Source organism: Drosophila grimshawi, unplaced genomic scaffold (assembly GCF_018153295.1).
Source record: "Drosophila grimshawi isolate 15287-2541.00 unplaced genomic scaffold, ASM1815329v1 contig_311, whole genome shotgun sequence".
In the NCBI taxonomy this organism is placed as follows: domain Eukaryota; kingdom Metazoa; phylum Arthropoda; class Insecta; order Diptera; family Drosophilidae; genus Drosophila; species Drosophila grimshawi.
The window spans coordinates 26,094,358-26,117,818 of record NW_025063098.1 but is presented as its reverse complement, the minus strand read 5'-3'; the positions used below and the strand labels follow the sequence as shown (position 1 = coordinate 26,117,818).

Sequence of the window (23,461 nt, the reverse complement as noted above, 5' to 3'; positions counted from 1 at the left end):
GGGCGGAGCACTTACACAGCACTGCTTTTAAGGTATTTTGACGTTTTCGATATTGAGCACACCGTCTAGCATTACGTGCAATTTTCACTTCTCAACTCTAGTGAGTGGAACGTATGTGAGCTGTGTCGTGTTAAAAAAAAAAAGGAAATAAAAAATAAGTGAAGCTTGCAAGACCAACAACTTGAAAATAATATAAGTAAAATAAAAATAAATTGAAATGGGCGGTCACAACGATCAAAATGGCAACTCCAATGGCCAGCACGATGATGTAAGTACGAAAAGAAAAATAATTTCTTATGTGTATACGTGTGTGACTTGTGTGAGCATGTATGCGTGTGCAAAGGGTAGACACGCGTCTGTGCCTCCGACCGCCATTTTGAAATTGAAAATTTTTCTTAATGTGCGTCAGCCAGCGAGGGATTTTAGGTTATGTATTGCCTAAAATGAAAAATTGTAAAATATGTGAATTTTTTTTATGTTGCATTTAGGATTCGATTACGGAGCCAGAGCATATGCGGAAATTGTTCATAGGCGGTTTGGATTATCGCACGACTGATGACAATCTGAAAGCACATTTTGAGAAATGGGGCCAAATCGTCGATGTGGTCGTCATGAAGGATCCGCGCACGAAACGCTCTCGCGGCTTTGGCTTCATTACCTACTCCCATTCGAGCATGGTCGATGAGGCGCAAAAGGCGCGTCCCCACAAAATCGATGGACGCGTCGTTGAACCGAAACGAGCGGTGCCCCGCCAGGAAATCGATTCCCCGAATGCGGGTGCCACCGTTAAGAAACTGTTTGTTGGCGCCCTTAAGGACGATCACGATGAGCAGAGTCTGCGCGACTATTTCCAACACTACGGCAGCATTGTCGACATCAACATCGTCATGGACAAGGAGACGGGCAAGAAACGAGGCTTCGCCTTCGTCGAGTTCGATGACTACGATCCCGTTGACAAAGTTGTCTGTAAGTATTGCATATGTATATCGATAGACAATTTGATAGACAGTCCCAGCTCCGCATAGCAATGTTTGATGTGTCTGTGCGGCGTTTCATGGCTGTAACATAAATGTTATTGCACATATTATATCGCTGTTGATGAGACACCCTGCATGCCTTATTGATGAAAACGTATGCGCCACAAAGTTAAATGAACACAGTACTGACAAATTGACAAGCTTGCCCAACACTTGTACGGTTTCCTTTTGAACGCTGTGAGATTAATAGAAAAGCGTCGGCTTACGCTATGTTATGCGAATGTAATTAAATCACCTATTCAGCGTAACACGCAGCCTCGTTACATAAGTCTTAACTCTTGTTACATAGTTTATTACGTAGTCTAACTTCTAGGCTCAACTGTCCTAACTTTAAATATTTACTGAATATTTGAATTTCTTAGCAACCAACCAGCCATTGTAGTATTATTTTCCACAGTCCCAGCTCCGCATAGCAATGTTTGATGTGTCTGTGCGGCGTTTCATGACTGTAATATAAACGTTGCACATATTATATTATTGTTAATGAGGCACCCTGTATGCCCTATTGATGAAAACGTATGTGCCACATTCATTTCATTCATACATATTTATGTCATTTTCGATTGCTGTATATTGCGTACAAACCACTTTTTTTTTGCTTCTCTCAGCAACATCTTCGTAAGCTTAATTACGTTAATATTTCAACGTAACGTTACGTTGCCTAATTTCTGATTTTGTTCAAGAAAATGTTTTGCAATTGTGCATAGAGAAGCACTAGGTCTTGATTTTAGTTTAAAACAACATTTCGAGGCCTTTTAAGACTGATGTTAACATTGTCATGCTTTATTGGACAAAGAATATTTGGAGGAAGAAAATAATTTAAGAAACTTGAGCACTTGCTGCTCTACACAGTACTGACAAATTGACAAGTTTGACCATCTTTACGGTGTTATTTTGAAACGCTGTGAGATTAATAGAAAAGCGTCGGCTTACGCTATGTTATGCGAATGTAGTTAAATGCCCCTATTCAGCGTAACACGCAGCCTCGTTACAAACGTAAATCAATTACGTATTGCTGTATTTGTATTGAACAGTTCCAGACCCGCTCTACACACGTGTGTTTTTGCGGTTCTTTACAACACTGTAAAAGCTGTTAAGCCCAGCCAATATTATATTTTAGTCATCGGTGGCTATTTTCGCTTGCCGCAATGATCAATGAATGTTGGCCCAAATCGAACTCTTTATAGTTTTATATTTATTATTGTGTTCGCTTTTTTGTATTTTTCTAATCCATTTTTTTTATTTCTGCTATTTTTCACAGTGCAAAAGCAGCATCAGCTCAATGGTAAAATGGTGGATGTGAAGAAAGCGTTGCCCAAGCAGAATGAAATGGGCGGCGGTGGTGGTGGGCGTGGTCAGGGCGGTGGTCGTGGTGGTGGCGGCAATAGGGGTGGCAACATGGGCGGCAACATGGGTGGTGGTGGCAACTTTGGCAGCCAGAACGGCAGCTGGGGCAATCGCGGCGGCAACAATGACAACTGGGGTGGCAACAGCAACTTTGGTGGCGGCGGCGGCGGCTACGGTGGCGGCAACAATTGCTGGGGCAACAATGCCGGTCCCTGGGACAATAGTTGGGGCAACAATGGCGGTGGTTTCAGCGGTGGTGGTAGCGGTGGCGGCGGCGGTGGTGGGGGTGGCGGCGGCAACTGGGGGGGCAGCAGTGGCGGCGGCGGCGGTGGCAACGATTTCGGTAACTACCAGCAGGGCGGCTACAGCGGAGGACCACAGCGTGGCGGTGGCTTCGGCAACAATCGCATGCAACCCTATCAGGGCGGCAGCTTTGGCAACAAAGCAGGTAAGCAGCAACAACTCGAATGATTCTCTGCATCCATCCACCATCCTGTACATATATATATATATAAATATATATATATATGTTTTTAGCGAGTGCAGCATGCATGCGCAATGAATGCCTTTGATTTTGAAAAACGGGGGGTTTTTTTTTTTTATTAACATCCGTGCTGTACTCGATAATAACGAATGTATCTATTATCTATCCATCTATCTATTAACTATCGTAGACAAATCACAGTATTATAGACCCTTGACCAACTATAGAGTGCTTAGCAGTTGGCACTAAGCTGTGAGAAATGTATACTTTATAGAAAAATTTACATATATATAATGTATATATTTATTATATATATCTTAGTCTAGTCAAATATTAGTTTAAGCCAATGTTTTTTTTGTTGGGGTTAGCAAAACTTTTCTAAAAAAAAGTGCACGTCTGTGTATGGGTTCGTTTCTTTGTTCTTTAAGGCGGTGGCAACCAAGGCAATTATGGTGGCAACAATCAGGGCTTCAATAACGGTGGCGGCAACAATCGCAGATATTGAGGCGCCCACACGAGGTGAGCATAGTTTTATAACTATTTAGTTAAGGACCCCTAACCAACAAAAACAAAACTAAAATAAAAAGAAAGAACAGCTAGCTTCGGCGCACCGAAGTCTAAATACCCTTGCAGAACAAAAATCTGATAAAATAAAGAAGATATCATAACTTAACTTTTGGCCGATTGTTCCTATGGAAGCTCCGATCCGAACGATTCCGACATTTATGTATAGCCAATAGTAACATAAAGACGTATAAGCACCAAGTTTGACCATGATAACTTCAAAACTGCCAGACTCAAATATTTGGGTAGATAGATGGACAGTTTGACCTGGCTATATAGACGCACTTTACGACGACAAAGTTATAATACAGCACTCTGCAAGGGTATACAAAACGAGAAAGTTATTTGAGCGATGAATCTACAAAAACCATTTTAATTTTTTTTGTTAGTTTTCTTTTATTTTTTAATTAAACATCTTGTGTAGGTTTCTTGCGTCATTTCTTTTTGTATACATATATAATAATAGAACTATTTTTATATCCTATCGGCATTTTCCTGGTAGTTTTCTAACAGCATCATAGAACCGAAAAATATTGAAACGAAATATATTTTCTGTTTAAAAACCTCTTTGAATTTTTGAAACTAATCATGCCTCTTTTAAAAATAAAAAAATACATATTTATTTTACGTAAAAGTATTTAGAAAAAAAGCCAAAAACATTTAAGTACTGTTGGAATGCATTACAAAAAAAAAAAAAAAAAAAAAAAACAACAATTGATTTAAATAACGTTTCTCATTTATCGACATTTTTATAGGTGGTAAATTAGCAGGTGCTCAGTTTATGCCCAAAAGTCAAAGTCAAGTAAACGATACGCAATTCAATGATATGAGCAACAACTCATATACCTAAAAAGAAGAAGTTTTCCGAGAGAACACACTCCATACTCCATACCAAAATCATGACAGCAGCCAGCATCAGCACAGAAGATAAAAACAGAGACAGAGAGATACAGACAGACAGTGAAGAGAAGTGAAGTGAAGAGAGAGGAGCGAGCAGTGCAGGTGTGCGCAGTGCAGTGCAGTTGAACTCGTGTGAGATTTTGGTTCAGTCACAAAGTCAGTACAAGTACACAAAAGAACAGCAGCAGCAGCAGCACTGGTGTATCTGTGTGTGTGTGTATGTGTGTGTGTCTAAGTTTAAGAGCAGCGATAATCATATCTAACAGAAGAGAATGACAGAGAGCAGCGTCAGCGTGTGAGCAGCAGCAGACAGTTAAGAGAACTTTCAAATTACAAGAGAGAGAGGAGCAAAGAAGCACACATACGCATGCATCCAAGCAGTACACGTACACAGCAGAGCCTGGCCAGGATTATTCAATATATAAGTGTAATTTTGCACAGTCACGATTTATATATATGTCTATATTGATTGATTGATTGATTTAACACACCAAACCTCTACTACCTACCTATATTCAATATATATATTCAATAGTATAAATATTTATATATTCAAACAAACATTTTGTAGCAAAATCCAAACAAACAACAACAAAAAAAAAACAAAAAAGAAATTAAGCAACTTTGTAAAGTAGGTTAATGTTCACAATCTGTGTAGCTAAAGCAGAAAAATAAGCATAAACAAATCATAAAAAGAAAACATCAACAACAACAAAAAAGAAAATTAAGCTAAAACTTTTTGTATCCTTGTGTAGTCCTCATTCATTTGCTTGACAAAGAAACAAACAAGAAAAAACTCAAAAACTTCATGGCGGCAGCTAAATAATTTTACAGCTAACTTGGCTGCCGTTCGCAATTTTCTGATAATCAGTGCAAAGAAATTACACAAATCTATATATATATATATATATTAAAATGTATTACTACTTTTTCTCTAGGCTTAAGTTCTCTCATAATTTAAAAAAAAAATGATTAAAACAAACGACGACGAGTGTAGAAGAAGTACGGGCTCATTTTTCAAGAGTCGCGCGCTGCCTTAGCATTAATTATATATACATATATTTACATACATAAAATGATATATCATTGTATGATCATATGTAGAGAGCGAGCAGCAGCGATCAGGAGCTTTTCTAATGCTCTCGTATCAAAATCGATATATCTCTCCCAAAATGTGTGTGTTTAGTTGTAACCAAAACAAAAACAAAAAGAAACAATAACAAATTAATTGTAATCGTTACCTTGTAGCAGTTTTGTATTGCAGTTATCTATCTATCGAGAGAGGTCGGCGCAATTTTAAGGATTTTAATATGTTAACGAAAATTTACATTTAAATTTAGCAAAAAGAAAGATTTAAAACAAAATACATACTACATACAATCATGGAATTTATGTAAAAATTGACAAAAGAAAATGAAAAAAAAAAATACCAACAAAAATTAAAGAAAAAAAAACTTTGTTTAGTGTTAGTATTTATTTCGTATCTAGTTTAAGTTCCATATTCAGGCTAAAAGGCGAGCAGCAGCAGAGTCAAAGGAGGCAAGTAAATAAGCGATTAGAGTCGAGTCAGTGTAAGCCAATAATTATATATTCCCCATAACGGTAATGGTAGTGATTATGATTATTGTGGGTCTCGTTTTTGGGGGTGGGCGGGCGCACCTTTAATTCGACATTTATGATTTCTTATGATTTTCATTTAAAGTGGTTTTCATTTTGGAATGCACCACCACCAACCACCGTATATTACTATACTCGACATTGTATACCATTTAAATTTTTTGTATATATTGTAATTTCTGTTCCAAGTTGGCTGAAAAAAGTATTGCAAAGCGCTGAAAAGACGGTCGCCAAGCTACAAAAACAGCCACAAAGCGGACAAAATCAGCTCAGCACTAGAAATTTGGGTCGGCAGCAAAACCACCTCGTCTCTACCCCCTGGGAATGATCAATGTGTGTGGGTAAGTGGTAATTTTCAGGTGGCCTACAATGGTTTGGAAATCGTGCTGCTGCCAACGAAACTAATGAATTATATTATAATTTATTTTATTTTTGATAAACACATTAATAAAAAACGTCGATGGAATTCGAATAAATGTTGTTTACTATTTTGGTGCGGGGGCAGTGTGTACACACTTATAAAGTTGAAGATGTTAACTAACATTGGGTAATCGTATGTATTTTTTATTGCTGACAATTAGAAATGTGCAACTTTTGAGACTTCATAGCTGCTCTGACGAGGCTTTTATAAGGGGAACTACAAAAAATAGCAACCAGCTCTATTTTTAAATTGCGACTTGAGTCTCGCTAGCGCTATAAATTGATATACAACAGGGTGACTCTTTCGTGTTATCGAGGTACGTGGCCATCCCTAGTCTTAGAGCGTCAACAGAGAATGTTAACTAACAGAACAGCTGTGTTATAATTTTAAATTGAATTGAAAGCATTTAAATTGTAATTTAAACAAATATAAAAATTAAGTCAAAAGTGTGTGCCGGCCGCTTACAATGGAGAGCAGTCGCGTTGTACAATTCGTGTACAACTACAAGGACTATGCGAGCAAAGATTGCCAAGCCAAACTGGATATTAAATTCCCCTTTGAGGATGGCAGCTTGGAGGAGTTGGTGACTCAGCTCTTGGCCCAAATGCATCCAATGATGCGCTATTTGGACGAGAATATCAGTAGCGTATACCATATGTTTATACCAAGTGTAGATAAGTTTTATCAGACACTCCCCCAAATTAGATCTGGAGCGAGAACTGCAAACGTTTATTGAACGGGAGCATCAAAAGTTCCACGATGATTATGCGGAAAGGTTAATCAATCAGGCGGCAAATGAAGAGCTGGACTTGGAGGCCATAGTGCGGCACACAGAGCGTCTGTACAAGGACGAACTGTTGCAATTTGCGGATCGCATTGGGCCCAGCGATGAGGACATCTTTGCGCAGAGTTTTCATCGGCTGGTGCACTCATCCTCCCTGGAGGATATACTGAAGCGTGAGCGTAACTATGCCAAGATCATAGCAGACATGACCGAGCACATGGATGCCGAGGTGGAGACTCTGAACAACTCTCAGCAGCAGGAAATGGACAGTCAAATTAATCAACTGGACATCACAACAACATCGGAGGACATTAACAATCTGCTCGCCCAACAATATACCACACAGAATTTTATGCGCAAGCGCTACGAGTCCGAGCTGGAAGCGATGATAGGTCACCAGAAGAATGAGTATCGCGACTGGATAACGAGTCAAGTCAGTCAAATGTTTCAAGTGTCGCCGGTGTCGACACCACTGGGTAATCGTTCCTCGATGTTCGTCTCACAGCAGCCATCGATGGAGGAGAGCTTCACAATCCATTTGGGATCGCAGTTGAAGCACATGCACAACATACGCATCCTCAGCGCCAATGTGACCGATTTGTGTAGTCCCCTGCATGCGGATGAGAATCTCAATGGTTTGAATATGGCATTGGGTCTGTATTCCAGTTCCTTGTGCGGCGTTGTTGTGCTAACGCCATCGATACAGGCCCAGGCCAATAAGAGCATCATTAAGAATGCGAACAGATCGACAGAGTTTCATTTCGATCAGATGGACGTGCAGCTGGAGAAGATCGAGAAACAGATACGCGCCTTAAACACTAGCGATACAAGCAGCACTCCCAGCCAGGGAAGTGGCACTGGGAATGGTGGTGATGGCAGCGCCACATCATCGCCGGCTAAACAATCGGTGGCGCGGCTCAAAACGGGTGATTTTTTTATAACCAAACACTCGAACCTCTCTCAATCGCATGTGATCTTCCATCTGATCTCCGATGAGCCCATCAACAGTCCCAGCGAAATTAACTCCAGGCATCCGGTGATTTTGGGTCTGCGCAATATCCTTAAGACTGCCAGTCGACATGATATAACCACGCTAACGATTCCGGCGCTACTGCGTCACGAGATGAGCGAGGACATGACCGTCCAGTGGTGTATTCGTCGCGCCGAGCTTGTCTTCAAGTGCGCCAAAGGATTCATGATCGAATCTGCCTCCTGGGGTGGTGCTGAATTGAGGTACGTTTTTTTTTTCCTTTTTTTTTTTAAATTAAATCTTAACCAGGCTTTTTTTTAGCACGTTGCAACTGCTGCTGCCCCATGACATATCCGAGGAGCTGTTCACAACGCTGGCCGGCATGGTGCCCAATGTGTTTCGCGTTGCCAATCCCAAAATACTCGTTGACAATAACAAGTAGAAAACATTCCTCAGAAATGTATATTATATTTAGTTATATGTACATTTTAACTAACGAATTAAAGATTTAATCTAAATATAATTTTGAAAATTCCTGAAATAAACATTGCTTTAACATTCAAGAAACCTAAACTCGGACAAAAAATCGTCCTGAATTTTAGAAAATTTAATAATACATTTTAATAAGTATAAGAAAAAAATTTAAAGAATTATAAATGCTGTTTCTCACTCAACAATAAATCGTAAATATATATTATCTTCTTTTAATCTTAAAATACTAATGAATAATAATATAAGAAATACTAAGGAAATTATACATCTTTATTCTAAATTTTAGAAATTTCAGTGTGTATATTTTGAAGAATCATATATTTATAGTTGATTTAGCTAAGTTTATTTGTGCTTCGATTGTCACACAGTTTGATTTGATATGCATTTTCCTTTTGCAGATGGATTAGATATTAAGAAGCTGTTATTTTTACGTTTAAGTCAAGCTTCGATTCAAGTAGTTGGGTTTAATTAATTATCAAATTTGTAATTAATTACTATCTGCAAATATGTAACAACAAGAATTATAAACAAGAAGCGACCGATATCTTAGGCACTTCTAAGATTATTTACTTCGACAGACCGCAGACTATTTATATTTCAAAAATCGATCGATAGTTCAAATTAAAGTATTAATTTTATTTTGACGATTTTATTCATTAGCCAAATACATTTCAGTGATTATGAATGTTTCCGTGTTTTTGGGGTTGCTTACAGTTTCTTTAGCGTGGAACTTAACCCGACTGATAGAATGGATATTATGAGATATAAGAATGCAATATAGGAAGAGAGGCTGTCCAACCTGTTGACTGCCGATCCTGCTGGCGCTGGAGAAGCTTCTGGGTGCCGTTGTGCAGGTTATGCAGAACTATTAAGGCTAATATAATTTATTCATAGAGAAATACATATTTGAAAGACTTGTAATTATATTTTTATGAATATAAACTTTATTCAGTTTCATAGCTATATTTATTTTTTATATGTATAATGCTTCGTTTCCTGTCATTTCGCGCAAAATGTTGTTTTATTTTTAAACTAAACACACTCAGAATTGCTGTGTAAATGTTCCTGTATCCAATTTCGTCAATATAATAATCCATAGTTATTATTATTTCATATTTTTTAATTAAACTTCAACTACAACACTACATTGTATAAATAGATGTATATATTTTGTATAGGTAATCTTGTGTATTTATGTGTATTACTTCCAAATTTAAGTATTTATCTTTGGTTTCATTCGACCACTCCCAAATCATGCAAATTTGGGGTTCCATTTTGTATGGGTTGTGGGTGTAATTCAGTTTCTTGTGTTCGGCTATTTTTTATAATGCTTTAATGTTTATAATGTATCTTTGAATAACTCTGCTTGTTAACTTGTAAATATTTTTTTGTTTTGTTTTGTGAAATAAATATATCTTTATATATATATATATTTATATTTATGTATATATAACAATTAATTACGTTATAATGTTTCATTTTAAATCAACATTTCGCTGTTAAAGAGTTAATGTTTATCTTTTTAGTTTTTTTTTTTTTTTTTGGATTTAGCCAAGTACGTTGTATGGTTTTTTTTGCCTGTGTCTGTGTGTTTTATGTTTGTTTTGCTGCTTTGCAGTTTGAGTAGAGTTTCTGAAAATATTCGTTCTGAGAGTTTAATAATATATAAGTTGTTGTGTGTACAGGTCATTTTGGGGAACATGGGATCGGGTGTGTGTGATTTTAAAATGTGTGACATATAGGTACAGGAACGGGTCACATGAAGTGTTTCAAGGTGTCTCTAGGATTACATAAGTGTGCTAAACTGAATATCATATAAATCGTTTGTGTTTGGTTAAGAAATGCATTATAAAAATTGACTTAAACATCATTATAATATATATATATATATATGCTAGATATTAAATAAATTATATTATTCAGCCCTTTGTCGAATACATGTACTTAATATTTTGTTTAGTATGGCGCTTAGAGTTTGATCAAATAAAACGCTTAATTCAAATAATTGAGAGTTTTTTCAGCATAGTTATGTATAATTAAATTGGGTTCTTTTATCATATAGGAAGGATTGACTATTTTTGTTTAAATATCTGCAAGGGTATTCAAACTGCAAGCATGCCGAAGATATATTTTCTTGCTTCCATTTAATTTCGTTGCTATATTTTAAAGGTATTTTTCTACGATTGCATGCCAAAAATGTACTCGAAATATAATGAAATATTCTATACTGCAATATGGATCCTAAACAGCTTAATACTTTTGCGCGTGCCTTAGACTACGAATCATTTTTGCGAATAGGTCTAGTTGTATTTTAGTTATTTAAAAAAATTGGGAAATACATAATATGAGTTGTATACTAAAATTTAAACTATCACAAAAAACAAATACTCGTTTTATAAAGTATATAAAAGTATGAACTCAATAAAGTCAAAATACAATCTACATTATAATTGAGTATGCAAGTGTATGTATGTATGTGGGTGTGTCTGTGTGTAGGTGAGTGTGTAGGTGTGTGTGCCTTAGTGTTTACATTTGACTCTCCTTGCGCCACTGGAAGGTGCCCGACTTAACGCCAATGCTCGATGAGCCCTGATTGCTGCTGGAGGAAAGCATGTTGTTGGTTCTCCTGATGAGTTGGGCTGCCGAATCAAATCGACTGCGAATGAGTCGCATTGCAGGATTACTGGAGACGCCACTGCGCTTGCTCTTGCTAAATGGATAAATAAAGAATTAGTTTTGATTTTCGAAAATGTTCTTTATTAAACCTACCTTGATGAACTGGGCTGATTCTCCTTAAGGTTGCCCAATATAATGCGCATGTGCGTATCTCGCGCAAAATGATTATCGGGCAAAGCGGACTTTGAACCGCCATTGCTGGGTCCAGCTCTGTCATCATCGACAAACGCATTCAGAGCGGGCAGTTGTCCGGGCGAGCTCAACTCGCTGCTGGGCGAATGTGGGGGCGTGGCATACAACGGTGACATGCACTCCATATCATACAGATCCGCCTCGTTGGTCATGTTGCTTGCTGTGGCGAGCAGTAAAATATATTGGAAAGATTAGATGTGGTTTCAGCTACAATAATGAGAAGCTTAAGCTCACCTAGCTGATGCTCGCTGAGATCGGGCAGCACTTGAGAGTGACGCTGATGAGCGCCTGGGCCACCATTGCTGCTGGATTTGTGTGACGCTGCCGCCGCCGCCGAGCTGGAGGCATGCTTTGAGTTGACCATCAGATTGTTGCGTGAGCTGAGTTTGCTTTGTCGCTGCAATTGCTGTGTGAAGGTTAGCGGCGCTTGCTGGAAAAGGGGACAAACTTAGCAAGTGGAAGATGATGTTGCATAATGTTACTCAATACTCACATCATTGCTGCTGCCCGTGGATTGACTAGAGATGACGCTCTTGCGCTTGTGCAGACTGCTCGTATCCGATTGCATCGTATTCTGATAGAAATTGTTGGAGCTGTGCGTCGAACTTGATGCATTTAGAGCCTGCAGCTGGCTGCCATTGTGAACGGTGGCCGTTGTGGCGGCGGAGCAAACGGATGAGGCGGATGCGTGTGCCGGATACGGGGCGAGATTTTGGTGCAGGGGCAACGCCGGCGGCTGATCAGGAGAACGCAGCATGCTGGCATGGAATTTCGTTTCATTGGGATTGCTAGCTTCATCTACGAGGAGGATAAGGGATTTCGTTAAATATCAAGCAAAATTTATACTCAAATCAAGCGTTATTAAAATCCAGACAAGTTTGAGAATCCTGGACAAGACAAGGGAATTTCGATTTCAAGATCGTTTTTTGTTAACCCGAAATATCGTCGCCATTCATATCTTAAATCAAGTAATAATTTGGCGTAAAATATTTGTTTCTAATTTTGAAGTAGTTCATTTTTAAAATCATTACTAATATCAATTTCAAATAACCCCAAATCAGTTGAATCGAAGAACTAAAGTTCATAAATTAAGAACGCTTTAAACTAATTTTAAACTCACTTAAATCATTCTTATTTGATGAATTCGAACTCAGTCGTACTTGGATTTGGAATGGTTATATTCACTTACTTTTGGTATAGCTCTCAAAGATCTTGAGTATGCTGCTGCGACTGGATTTGGCCGCCAGTTTAATCGGTGTCCGTCCGCAATGGTCCGACTTGTAGGGATTGGCGCCAAACTGGAGCAGCGCAATGACGCATTTCTCGTGCCCCTCCTGGGCGGAGATGCCCAACGCTGTGGCTCCCTGCTTGCAGGCATGATCCGCAAGGGCGCCATAGTAGAGCAGGATGTTCATCACATCGTGATTGCCCTGCCAGGCGCAGGAGTGTAACGGTGTGCGCGCTTCCAGATCCATAGAGTTAACATCGGCACCAGCTTCGATGAGGGTCTTCACCATATCCGTATGTCCTTGCCAGGCGGCGACATGCAGCGCTGTACGTCCCTCGCTATCGGGTATATTGACATCGACATTCGTCATGTCCAGCAGATACTTGACTATGTCCATCTTATTCTCCAGCGCCAGGATGTACAGAGTGGTGCGCGAGTCGGCATCCTTAGAGTTGACATCGCAACAGAACTTGAGCAAATACTCCACTGTCTCCATGTGACCCTCGAGACTGGCCAGACGGAACGCCGTCTTGCCATCGTGTGCCTTCTGATCCACAAAGCTGGAGTGGATGTCCAGTAGGGTCTGAACACAGCGCAGCCTGCCCTCCTGGGCGGCCAGATGGAGTGCCGTCTTTCCCTCGTTGTCGCACTCATCGATCTTGGCCCCTGATTCCAGCAGCTGCAAACACACCTCATGGAAGCCCTCAAAGGCGGCATAGTGCAACGGAGTCCAGCCGGCATTATCGCGATGCGTTTCATCTAGACCACGATCGAGTAGTTGACGCACTGTCTCCACATTGCCCTGAGCGGCGCCAATGCTGAGCACCGTGCGTCCTTCACTGTCCATGCAATCGATGCCACAGCCCCAGAAGAGCAGGAGACGCACCACCGTCGCATGTCCAGCGGTGCAGGCCGCCCACAACGGTGTACGACCCATAAAATCAGCAAGATCCGGATCCGCAGCATTCTCCAGCAACAGTTCACAGACCTCTGCATTGCCTTCGAAGGAGCTGACGAGCAGTGGCGACATGCCATCATTGTCCAGTTGATCCGTATTCGCACCATGATCGAGCAATGTGGAAATGACCTTGCTATACCCGGAGGAACCACACAAGGCGGCTACACACAGCGCACTGCGTCCATCCAAATCCAAGTGATTCACATTAGCGCCATTGTCCAAAAGAATCTCCACAATGTCATAGTGACCCATATAGGAAGCGGCAATGAGCGAAGTGCGTCCCTGACGATCCACCGAATTAACATCCGCACCCGACTCGATCAGCAGCTTCAGGATATCCTCATGTCCACTCCAGGCAGCAGCGCGCAATGCTGTGCGCCCCTCCTTATCGGCCAGGTCAATCTTGCAGGCAGGCTGGGCTATTAGAAGACGCACCACCTCGCTGTGACCACCCCACGATGCAGAACGCAATGGTGTCCAGCCATCGCGATCCGCATGATTAACATCCACACGCTTCATGCGTCCAGTGCCATCGTTGCAGGGCTGCGAGAAGCTTAGCAAGAGTTTAACCACCTCCAGATGACCATTCCGGGAGGCAATATTCAGCGCTGTCTGGCCATTATAATCCTCAATCTCCAGATCAATGGGACTCTTACAGGCATTGAGGGCACGCTCCAACAACTGATGATTGCCATCGTTGGCCAGGATGTGTATCAGAGCCTTGCCCTTGTGCAGCTCAATGTGATGCGAGTCGGAGAGTTGATGCAACGTACTCGATGCATTCTCGTCCTGGCTCTCATGCGGTGGCTCACTCTGCTCCGAGGGGCTAATCGTGCGTTGCGTCTCCTGTAGACAACTCTTCTCGCTGGAGAGCAATAAATCCGCCAGCTCAAAGTCAATATTCTGCGACTTGTCCGACAGTTCGGGTGACATCAGCGATGATTCGCAGGAGTTTTGCGCTTCGGCATTATTTATGCCCGTCTCGATGAGTAGTTTCAACATTTTCGCATCCGTCGGCAGACTCGGCTTGAAGAAGTCGCAAAGGAACTGCGCAAACGGTTCACTCAACTCATTGGCCAGAAAACGATCCAACATGCTGCGGGTCTTGGGCAGAAAATTGACATCATTTTTGAAATCATGCTCACATTGAGCACAACAATTCAAATGGTTGGTATAGAAACAATCGCTGAGATTCAAACGCGATTCGAGCAACATTAAAATGAGATCCAATTCCACATGGCGACTGGTGAGATACTCGCCAGACTTGATCAGGTGATAGGCAAATCTACGCACCGTATTGGCACAGAGAGTGTCCGCCACTAACAGATAGTACATGGAGATCATGACATGTCCTTCATTCACATCGCAGATGAATTTCTTGGTGGCAAACTTCACATCCACCAGCCAATCCGCAAAGGAGTTGTGAAAGATCTTCAAGCGTTGCGCATTCGCATCATAGGCGAGAATGTTGCGCATTAGTTGCAGACGCTTCTCAAACTCCTGGCAATCGATGGTATAATTATGCGTCCTCAGACAGTTGAAGAGGAACAACTTGTCCACATAGCCTGAGGAGGCGAGCAGGACATTCAACAGTGGTCGTATCTTCATGTACTGTTTCTTGTTGAAGGACTTCTGGCAGATGTACAAGTACAGACCGTTCAGAGTGCATGGGATTAGCTTGATCTCGCGAAAACTAAAGAAATTATCCTTGATGCCATGCAGAACCTTCTCCAGATAGAGTATACAGCCATTGGATTTGATATAGAGCTGATGCAGCGACTCTATTATCTCCTTGGTCAGCATAATGCTATCCTTAAAGTCCGAGTTCAAACGATTAATGATATACTCTTGCACATCCTTGACCACATGCGATTTGCGTAGATCATCGAGGGTGATCTTCTTGAAGCCCGTAAACATTTTTGTTATCTGCTTCGTTTGCTTCTTTGTGGTGCAAACGAGGAACAACCACTTGGGGAATAGGTGTATATGATTGGAGAGTAGCTCGGCAACGTTGCGACTCTTGTGATTGGTCACCGTGCCACGTCCACCCTTTAGGGTTGAGATCAGATTGCCCTCATTGATGTAGTTCTCATCAATGGAATCGATGAGCAGCAGCAGCGCGGTCTTTGGCGGCGTCAATTCGAGTAGTGGAAAGAGCAGTGCCTTCTTGAAGCACTCATCCGGATTCTTCTCAATGCTGTCGACGCTGAGGCACTCGAGTATCTCCGGATTCGACATAAGCAGCTCGTAGTAGCCATCGGCAATGATGGTCCGACAACTTTTCGTCTTTGGTAGTGGTGGCGGTAATGTGCTGGTGCTATTGATCGGCTTGGGTTTCTCACCGGGCACAGGTGGTGCCGTTGGTGGAGTGCTTGTGACCTCCACTTGCTCCACACTGGGTTCGATGAAATCGATGAGCGGTTCTGCTTCGGATTTATCTGTCTCCTCTTTTGTTGTTTCTGCTGTTGGTGTTGTTGCCTGCGTTTCCTTATCCGCCTCAGGCTTGTCTTCGTTGTGCTTCTCCTCCTCCTGCTCCTCCGCCTGTTTGTCATCCTTGATGGCCGCTTCGATTTCGCTTTTTAGCTGCTCGCTGACCAAGTCGGCGATATCCTCGCCGCCACCCTGCTGTATGCTGTTGGTCGTGGGAGTAGCCGTCACCAGTTTGGCTGGTGAGGAAACACCGCTGCCGGTGCGTCCACGTTTGACGGGTATTTTCGACTTGGATTTGATGGGACTGCTTTTGGGCGCCTCCTTGTCCTTTTCCTTTTCCCTTTCCTTTTGCTTCTGTTCCTTTTCGCTGCCAGTGTCTTTGTCCTGCTCGCCACGTTCTGCAATTGGAGCGGAGACACCGCCACGTTTCGGTGGATGTGTTCCGTAGCTGTTGCCCCCGCCGACGGGCTTCTCTACAGTCTCCTGAGGTGCTGGCTCCGATTGTTGTCGGGTCAAACCCGATTTTACTGCGGACCTCTGACCCGTTGAGGTGCGCTGCTTGTGAAAGTTCTCCAGCTCTTTGGTGTCGCATTCGCTGGCACCTCGCTTCAGCTCCTCGATGAGCAGCTCTTCGGCATTCTCGCTCAGGCTGATATTTTGCATGGCCTCGTCCAGCTTGGATTCTTGCTGTTGCAGAAATGAGAAGCCCTCATCGATGATACGATGACTATCCTCGCGACTGATTAGTGATGCATGACTGAGCAGCTGCAGCACAATTTTGCGCATGAACAATGACAAGCTGTGACACTCGGGATTCTGGGATTCGATTAGATAGCAGGCGAGCAGCTTGCGATTCAGGATGCCCTTGGTGCCCGAGTTGCCCTTCATGATGGCCTGGCATATCGAGGTCTTACCCGAACCATTTGATCCGAGCACAAGGCACCCATTGTAGCTTGAACTGGATATGGCGGAAGCTTTGGCCCGGGCGGACACATAACCCGAACTAACACCAGCAGCACCCAGACCGGCAACCGGCATGGGTTTCTTGCCCGCTGTACGCTGCTCCAGACACAGCGCAATCTTCTTCAGCACCCACTCGCGATGTATATAAACACTGCTCACGATACGCTGATGATGACTGGGCGGCTCCAGTGGCGCCAGGCCGTTGACTTCTTTATCCGGCGAATGCTTGCGCTGCATCAGCGACTCCAGATTATCAGCTGTTTCTGGCGCAGGCTGCTGTTTGCCACCAGGCTCGAGGCCATCCTCCTCGGGCGCTGAACTCCCATTCGTAAGATCCAGTGCAAAATTCTGCTGCACAAGATTAGCAAAATGCTCCTCACGTGCCAAATTTGAAAAACTGGCATTGGGACAATCGCGACCACTTATCTCCAGTTTCTTGTGCACCTGTGTCGTGTCCTTGAGAAAGTTGAGTATGCGTCGATCCTCCAGTTGCTGATTGGGCGTGGCAACAGCCGACGACTGATTGTTGTACTTGGAACCACCAACGAGTGCACTAGTCGAAGCATTCGCATCCGCCTCGCGTTCCCCCACATCCTGCTCCAGCTCATCATTCGCATCTAGATCGGTTACCTGATCGCAAAGATCGAAAATATTTATTATAATAAAATACGGATATAAAATAAAGTAATATTATGAAATTACTATTGGCTTAAAATCGAGTTTAGTTTAGATTGGCCGAACTAAAACATTAGAAATAAATATTTTTCTTATTTTTTGTTTGAATAAATAATTAAAACTAAGTAGGACTTTTTTGTAAGAGTTACCTGCACCGGATTCCCATTACGCCTATTGGAGTCCCTCAAATTGGACAACTTGGCATCGCCAGCCGCTGCTGCTCCTTCCATGCGATGCCGTTCGCTACTCTTGTAACGATCCGATTTGCGTAGAGGAGTCGCATAGAGCATCTCCTTGGGCAGGTTGCCAGCAGCAGTGTTGACGTTGTTGCCTAGCGAATTGGAGTTGGCATTCGGATTGCTGTTGCTGTTGCTATGATTCAACAGCAGTAGCTGTTGTCCCCCGCCAGCCGATGAGGATTTCTGATGATGTTGCTGTTGTTGCTGCTGCTGCTGTTGTTGTTGCTGCATTTTGCGCACAGATTCATTATACATGGCCTGACAGGGCAAATTCTCGTAGATGTCATTGCGCAGATTATCGTTGTCTGTATGCTTAGACATTGTCGTTGCTATTTGCTATTGTTGTTGTAGTTGTACTTGTTGTCGTTGCCTTTTGGATTACTCCTAGTTTTCGAGTATTTACACAGCTTGTTTATCCTTGCCTTTATTTCGATGAAAGTCCACTGACTGCAAGTAAATTAAAAATGATTCGAAATTTCAGTTCACAGTTTTGTACTTAGACTGTAAGTCATTTATTCTATTATTATATATTATTTATTTATTTATTACATCATTCAATATCGATTTTTATCGATAACTTTCTTAGTTAGTTACTTAGATTTACGCTTGTTTTATTTTTTAAATATCTACGATGTGTGCAACTCAAGATAGGCAAGACTTGGGATTAAGGTATCTCATAGTACCTCCTAGTAGAGCTTCCTCGACAAGTGCGTTCTTAGTGGTTTGACTCGAAATTATCTGTAGCTTTTAGCAAACATCCTGATAAAGGATATACAAGTATAAAGGAAATTATTGACAGATCTGCTGGACAGGAGCCAAATCCAGGAGCATCAGGTATTCTTTCTTCTTGTAAACGTTTTTGTTCTTGTTAGCATAAAGTATAAATATTTTCCGACCCCATATAGGATATCGATATTCTTGATCAGTGGTCCTTTTAAATTTGGTTAATTTAACAATAAAATATAGATATCTGCAAGGATATGTAATCATCGTCGTTCTCTCTTGCTGGCTGATGTTTCATCATTTTACTAAGAGGTAGCTGCTCGGGATGAGCTGTATTGGGAATCACCTATTTACTATAAATTCCTTAATTTATTCACTATATTTTCTCTTCCCTTAATCCCCTTAAGGCACTTATCGTAAAAGTAGCTAACGTTTGATTACATGATTACAGCGATATATGTTGAAGATGCACAATATTAGCTCGCATTAGCTTTTATGTGCCTTAGATTTTGCTCCATTGGACCTAACGAGCACTTTTCTTTTTTTATTTTTAAATTTACTCCTTAGCTTGTTGCCATTTTTTACGCTGACTTCACTTTTTTTTTTTAGTATCCTGTGCACAATTGACCTGATTTTGTGAACACACTTAACCCTTTGGCACATTCACACAGTCAGTTAAGTAAGCCAAAATCATCCGAGGTAGGTTCAGTAATAATCCCCAGATGATAGGATATAAAAAAGTTGCATATTAGGAAAAGGGTGCTAAAAGTTTTTAGATTTGAAATTAAATGATTCTGAGCTGGGCTAAAGTGGATGAAAGTTTGGTTTAGTTCAGACAAGATTAAGAAATAAATTATGGTGTTTCTATATGTCACCCCGCTCCGAAGAGTATACTATACATCTTTTCTGATTTTTTGTTATTGTAGTGTTGTTCAGAACAATTTTAGAAGAACTTAGTTTATCTTCGAGATCTCCTCAAGCGTAGATGTGTAGTTTACAATTTGCAGTTGTTATTCCCAAAAAAAAAATAAAAAATTGATTAACTTACGCTAACCATATATTATTATTATTTCCAATATACTTTTTGCCATGGGATAAATTGGACTGATGTTGGAAAGTTGTTTAAAACTGCCCTCGTATGTACAATTCTAGTCATTATATTTTTGTAGAGCTTGTCACTGGCCACCGTCTTTTGCTCTCGGCTTTTATCTAAGCCGTTTCTGTGCAATGCGCGTGGTTTTGTTGTGGGTGGATGGTTTAGTTGGGTGCTTCATTGGATGGTTGCAATGGGAGCGAGCTTCGGTGCTACACGCTCCGCAAATAACACTCTTTATGCTGGCAAAGTTTTTATTTTAAACTTCAATTTAGTTGTTGCTCTCGACGAGGGAGAAAAAGAGGGAAGGGAAAATGTAACTAATGATGCGCTCGGCGCAACTTGGTGAACTTTCAAAGAGAAATGGAGCAAATTCAGCACGTCCGTCTCGATGAAACAACTCTGAAACGTTAGGCGAACCACAGGAGCAACAGCAACAATAGTACACAGAGATAAACAAATTACAAGAGAGAAAGAGAGAGCTTGACAAGTTGAGATCCTGAACCCATCTGTTAAATACAGAGTTTAAGAAGTCGTACTAAATAGCAGTTGAAACACTTTTTTATCAAGTATTCTTACATACTTTTTTATTATTCATTCAAGTTCTTCATTCGTCATATTTTATTTCTTTATGTGTATAACTAAAATTCGCTCTAAAGAAAAAGAATAGGAATCGATTGAAGCACAAAATGATTAACGGCGTGGAGTGTCGTGTCTGGTGACACGAGAGGGAGAATAGTTGCCACAAAGTGTGTCAAGCATAACAATACTGACATTTGATAAATTACCATAATGTGAGCAAATCAGACGTAAAATCTTTTGATTAACCAACAGACAGCGACACTCACACAGATATCCCGGATGACCATTCGTCAAAGACAAATGAAAACTTGGCTAGTTGAATTGCGGTCTGTCTGTCTGTTTGTCAGTATTTTCCTGCAACCACTATTCCGATTTTCTGGACACGAAGCCACACAGGCAACGAGTTACAGCATGCTGTGGCATGAATGACCATTTTAGACTAATGTTATGATTGATGCGCCCCTGGCGGCCCAGAGAGGCGTTATATGAGTTGTTCTCTATTACGAGTCCGTAAGACATCCGTGTATTTTTGACAGATATGCGAAAGCATTCCATAATATCAAATATTTCTCACAATTCTTAATTTATATTTATATTTATTATATAACCATATTCTAAATTAGGTAAACTGTTGCCAAATCACGCATTGGACCGCAATGATTGCTGAACCGCTCCTGTGCATAAGTCAACCAAGTTGAAATACCGCCCACATTTTTGCTATTCAGCGCATTCAAGTTTGATCCACCAATGTCCAACAACAAGATTCATGTGTGTGCTTTCTCCTATCCGCCCTGTTTGTGTGCATTTTGCATTGGGTTATCCTGCAATCTTTTCGTTTTCTCTTTCAATTACAGAGGAATTGATTTTGAAATTGCTTTTATGATTTAAAAGGGAATTACTAGTTATTGTCATCGTGTAAATCACATTAATCAGAATTAAATTCAATAGTCAATTGAAGTCCAAAAACTGAACAGAAACCCAAATTGAACCAAAGGATAAAAAAAAATCAACTTAATTTCTAAAGCGTTTTCCGTGATGGAACTTTATAGAAGGAGACAAATAGAAGTGAGAAGAGTAAGTAAATTGTACGAGAACGTGTCAATGGCAAAAGCAGGCTAATTGGAAATTCAAGAGCGTTAAATAAGTCAACTAGAGTGCTTGTGTTTGCCAGAGATTTTTCAATTTTTTTTTATTTGCTGGCTGAAAGTTAAATTGGTCTGCCAGTTCGCAATTATGTTAATTAAACATACGTCACGCTTGAAATTCGCATACTGCACTTATTTTAATTAGTTAATGAATGGGAAAACGGTCTTCTTCTTCTATTATTTTACAGAAGTTAATTAAAAGTTTATTTAGGAAACTGTTTGCTTTAAGTACGTTGCCTGTTTAGTGTCCTTTGACTAGATAAAAGAAGGGATCTTTCTTTGAATATGCAAGTGTATTTTGGACATAAACAAAGAGCAGATCTGCATTTAGATGAAATATAAGGAATTAAGGAATAAGTTCAAATACTGTTAAAAGCCGTTTAATGTTTGTGATGTATTTTGCATGTAATGTTAAGATTCAGTTCAATTGGGAGCTGGTGCAATTAGCTATATAATGCTGTTATCAGCTCCGACTTTTGTCTAACCGCAGCATCTACGTCAAGTCACAATGATTATTATCTTTGATGTAACGTAAGTTTCTTAGAAATACACATCCAAAAATCAAAGATATTAAAAGTATTCTGGATTGAACCCTGAGCTTGAGATACGTCTTCAAGAATATATATTCTTGATCAGTATAATTAGCTGCGTTGATATAAAAATGCATATCTCTCTATTGCAATATAAACTAATCCCTCAGTTTTAAAACTATTATTTAGCTGTCATAGCAACAATCGGTTGAAAAATGGATTCTTGTATGAACAACTTTTTCCTTACCAATTTTTCCGGATCAAATTCATTAAATATACGTGTTATGATGATCACCAAAATTAAAAAAAAAAATCAGTTATTTCCGGCTACGGTCGGAAAGAGTGTTTGATGTTTGGTGTGCGTAAGGTCTTTATTCTTTCCAATTCTTATTGTATTTAATTTCAGGGCCAATAATTCAAAAAATAAAATGTACCCAGAAATTGTGCACACGTTGTAAAAATATCATCGACAAGCTGCCAAAATGAAATGTAAACAAGTGGAGGTGCTTAAGCAAAAATGAAACAATTTTAATTAATTGCGCCAAAAGAAACAACAACAAAAATCAACAAGAAACGAACTTTTGCTCTTGTTGAATATAAGTAAGCGAGGAATGTAAAACTGCGGTCAAAATAATAGTAGCGTAAAGATATGTGTTTGTAAAATGTTGATATTAATTAATTAATTAATAATATTTATAATATCATAACAATTTTATTTGAACATAAGCAATTAAAATTAAAGATAAGTAAGCATTGAAAGATGGGATATAACTACAAAGTTATTAATAAACAAATTCAAGTTTTTAAATTAATTTAGATAGCATACAAAAAAAATACGTGTAAGGAGATATATCTAAGAGTAAAATGATCCAATGAATCGAAGGGTTATGAAAGGAACTATGAAAATATTGAGCATTTGCATTTTATGAAGCAGCACTATTATTATTTTGACCGCAACTGTAAGCACACAAACAAACGTACGCATAGACCCACCTTCCCATGTGTATGCGTGAATAAATAAATTATTGTGCGGCAGGCAAGCAACAACATATGGCACAACAAAAGTGTATCTGCATCTCAGCTGGCAACTGTCTCTGTATCTGTATCTTTATCTGCGGGTGCATGTGTGTATCTGCAACTGACGGCAGCTGCCTGATCTTGGCAGCGTGGGAACTTAACAATTTTAACGCACTTTAAAGGCTCCTTGCTGCGAGACACATATGGATATGAAAAATAAGCTAAGCAAATAACAAGGTTAAAACTCAACCGGACGTGCAGCTGGAATAATTATAATGTTATCAAATGAAACTACGGCTACATACATGGTTTAAATATCTAAGACTACTTAAAAGATAAAGTTAAAGACTTGTAAATCACTTTTATGTGTGAAAAATAATCTACTTTCCACAAT

General features: G+C 40.4%; 3 protein-coding genes across 5 annotated transcripts in view; 2 read left to right on the top strand and 1 right to left on the bottom strand.

Moving 5' to 3' along the window:
- The first annotated feature begins 122 nt into the window (after window positions 1-122).
- On the top strand, window positions 123-6,421 carry LOC6568524 (heterogeneous nuclear ribonucleoprotein A1). 3 transcript variants are annotated; one of them, XM_032740788.2, is made up of 5 exons: window positions 123-268; window positions 489-966; window positions 2,299-2,832; window positions 3,297-3,387; window positions 6,139-6,421. In XM_032740788.2, exons 1-4 carry the CDS (start codon window positions 218-220, stop codon window positions 3,371-3,373), a joined length of 1,140 nt encoding a protein of 379 aa, XP_032596679.1. In that variant the 5' UTR covers window positions 123-217; the 3' UTR covers window positions 3,374-3,387; window positions 6,139-6,421. The 3 variants fall into 3 exon arrangements, with proteins under 3 accessions (XP_032596679.1, XP_032596678.1, XP_001994440.1); XM_001994404.3 differs by lacking the exon at window positions 6,139-6,421 and adding an exon at window positions 4,188-4,250 and having other exon boundaries at window positions 124-268; XM_032740787.2 differs by lacking the exons at window positions 3,297-3,387; window positions 6,139-6,421 and adding an exon at window positions 4,188-5,704.
- Window positions 6,422-6,784: 363 nt separating this feature from the next.
- Window positions 6,785-8,715, top strand: LOC6568484 (protein C12orf4 homolog). Its single transcript, XM_001994405.3, has 3 exons — window positions 6,785-7,011; window positions 7,076-8,387; window positions 8,446-8,715. The coding sequence occupies exons 1-3, from the start codon at window positions 6,837-6,839 to the stop codon at window positions 8,564-8,566; spliced, it is 1,608 nt and encodes a 535-aa protein (XP_001994441.1). The 5' UTR covers window positions 6,785-6,836; the 3' UTR covers window positions 8,567-8,715.
- Window positions 8,716-10,081: 1,366 nt separating this feature from the next.
- LOC6568485 (ankyrin repeat domain-containing protein 50) overlaps window positions 10,082-23,461 on the bottom strand; it is a 41,734-nt gene continuing 28,354 nt past the window's right edge. Inside the window, exons 3-8 of the mRNA XM_001994406.3 lie at window positions 17,888-18,424; window positions 12,674-17,693; window positions 11,978-12,282; window positions 11,719-11,914; window positions 11,386-11,644; window positions 10,082-11,326 (exon numbers count right to left, since the gene is read on the bottom strand). Coding sequence (XP_001994442.1) covers window positions 11,143-11,326; window positions 11,386-11,644; window positions 11,719-11,914; window positions 11,978-12,282; window positions 12,674-17,693; window positions 17,888-18,298 — 6,375 coding nt within the window. The 5' untranslated portion in view covers window positions 18,299-18,424 and the 3' untranslated portion in view covers window positions 10,082-11,142. The remainder of the gene's footprint in view (window positions 11,327-11,385; window positions 11,645-11,718; window positions 11,915-11,977; window positions 12,283-12,673; window positions 17,694-17,887; window positions 18,425-23,461) is intronic.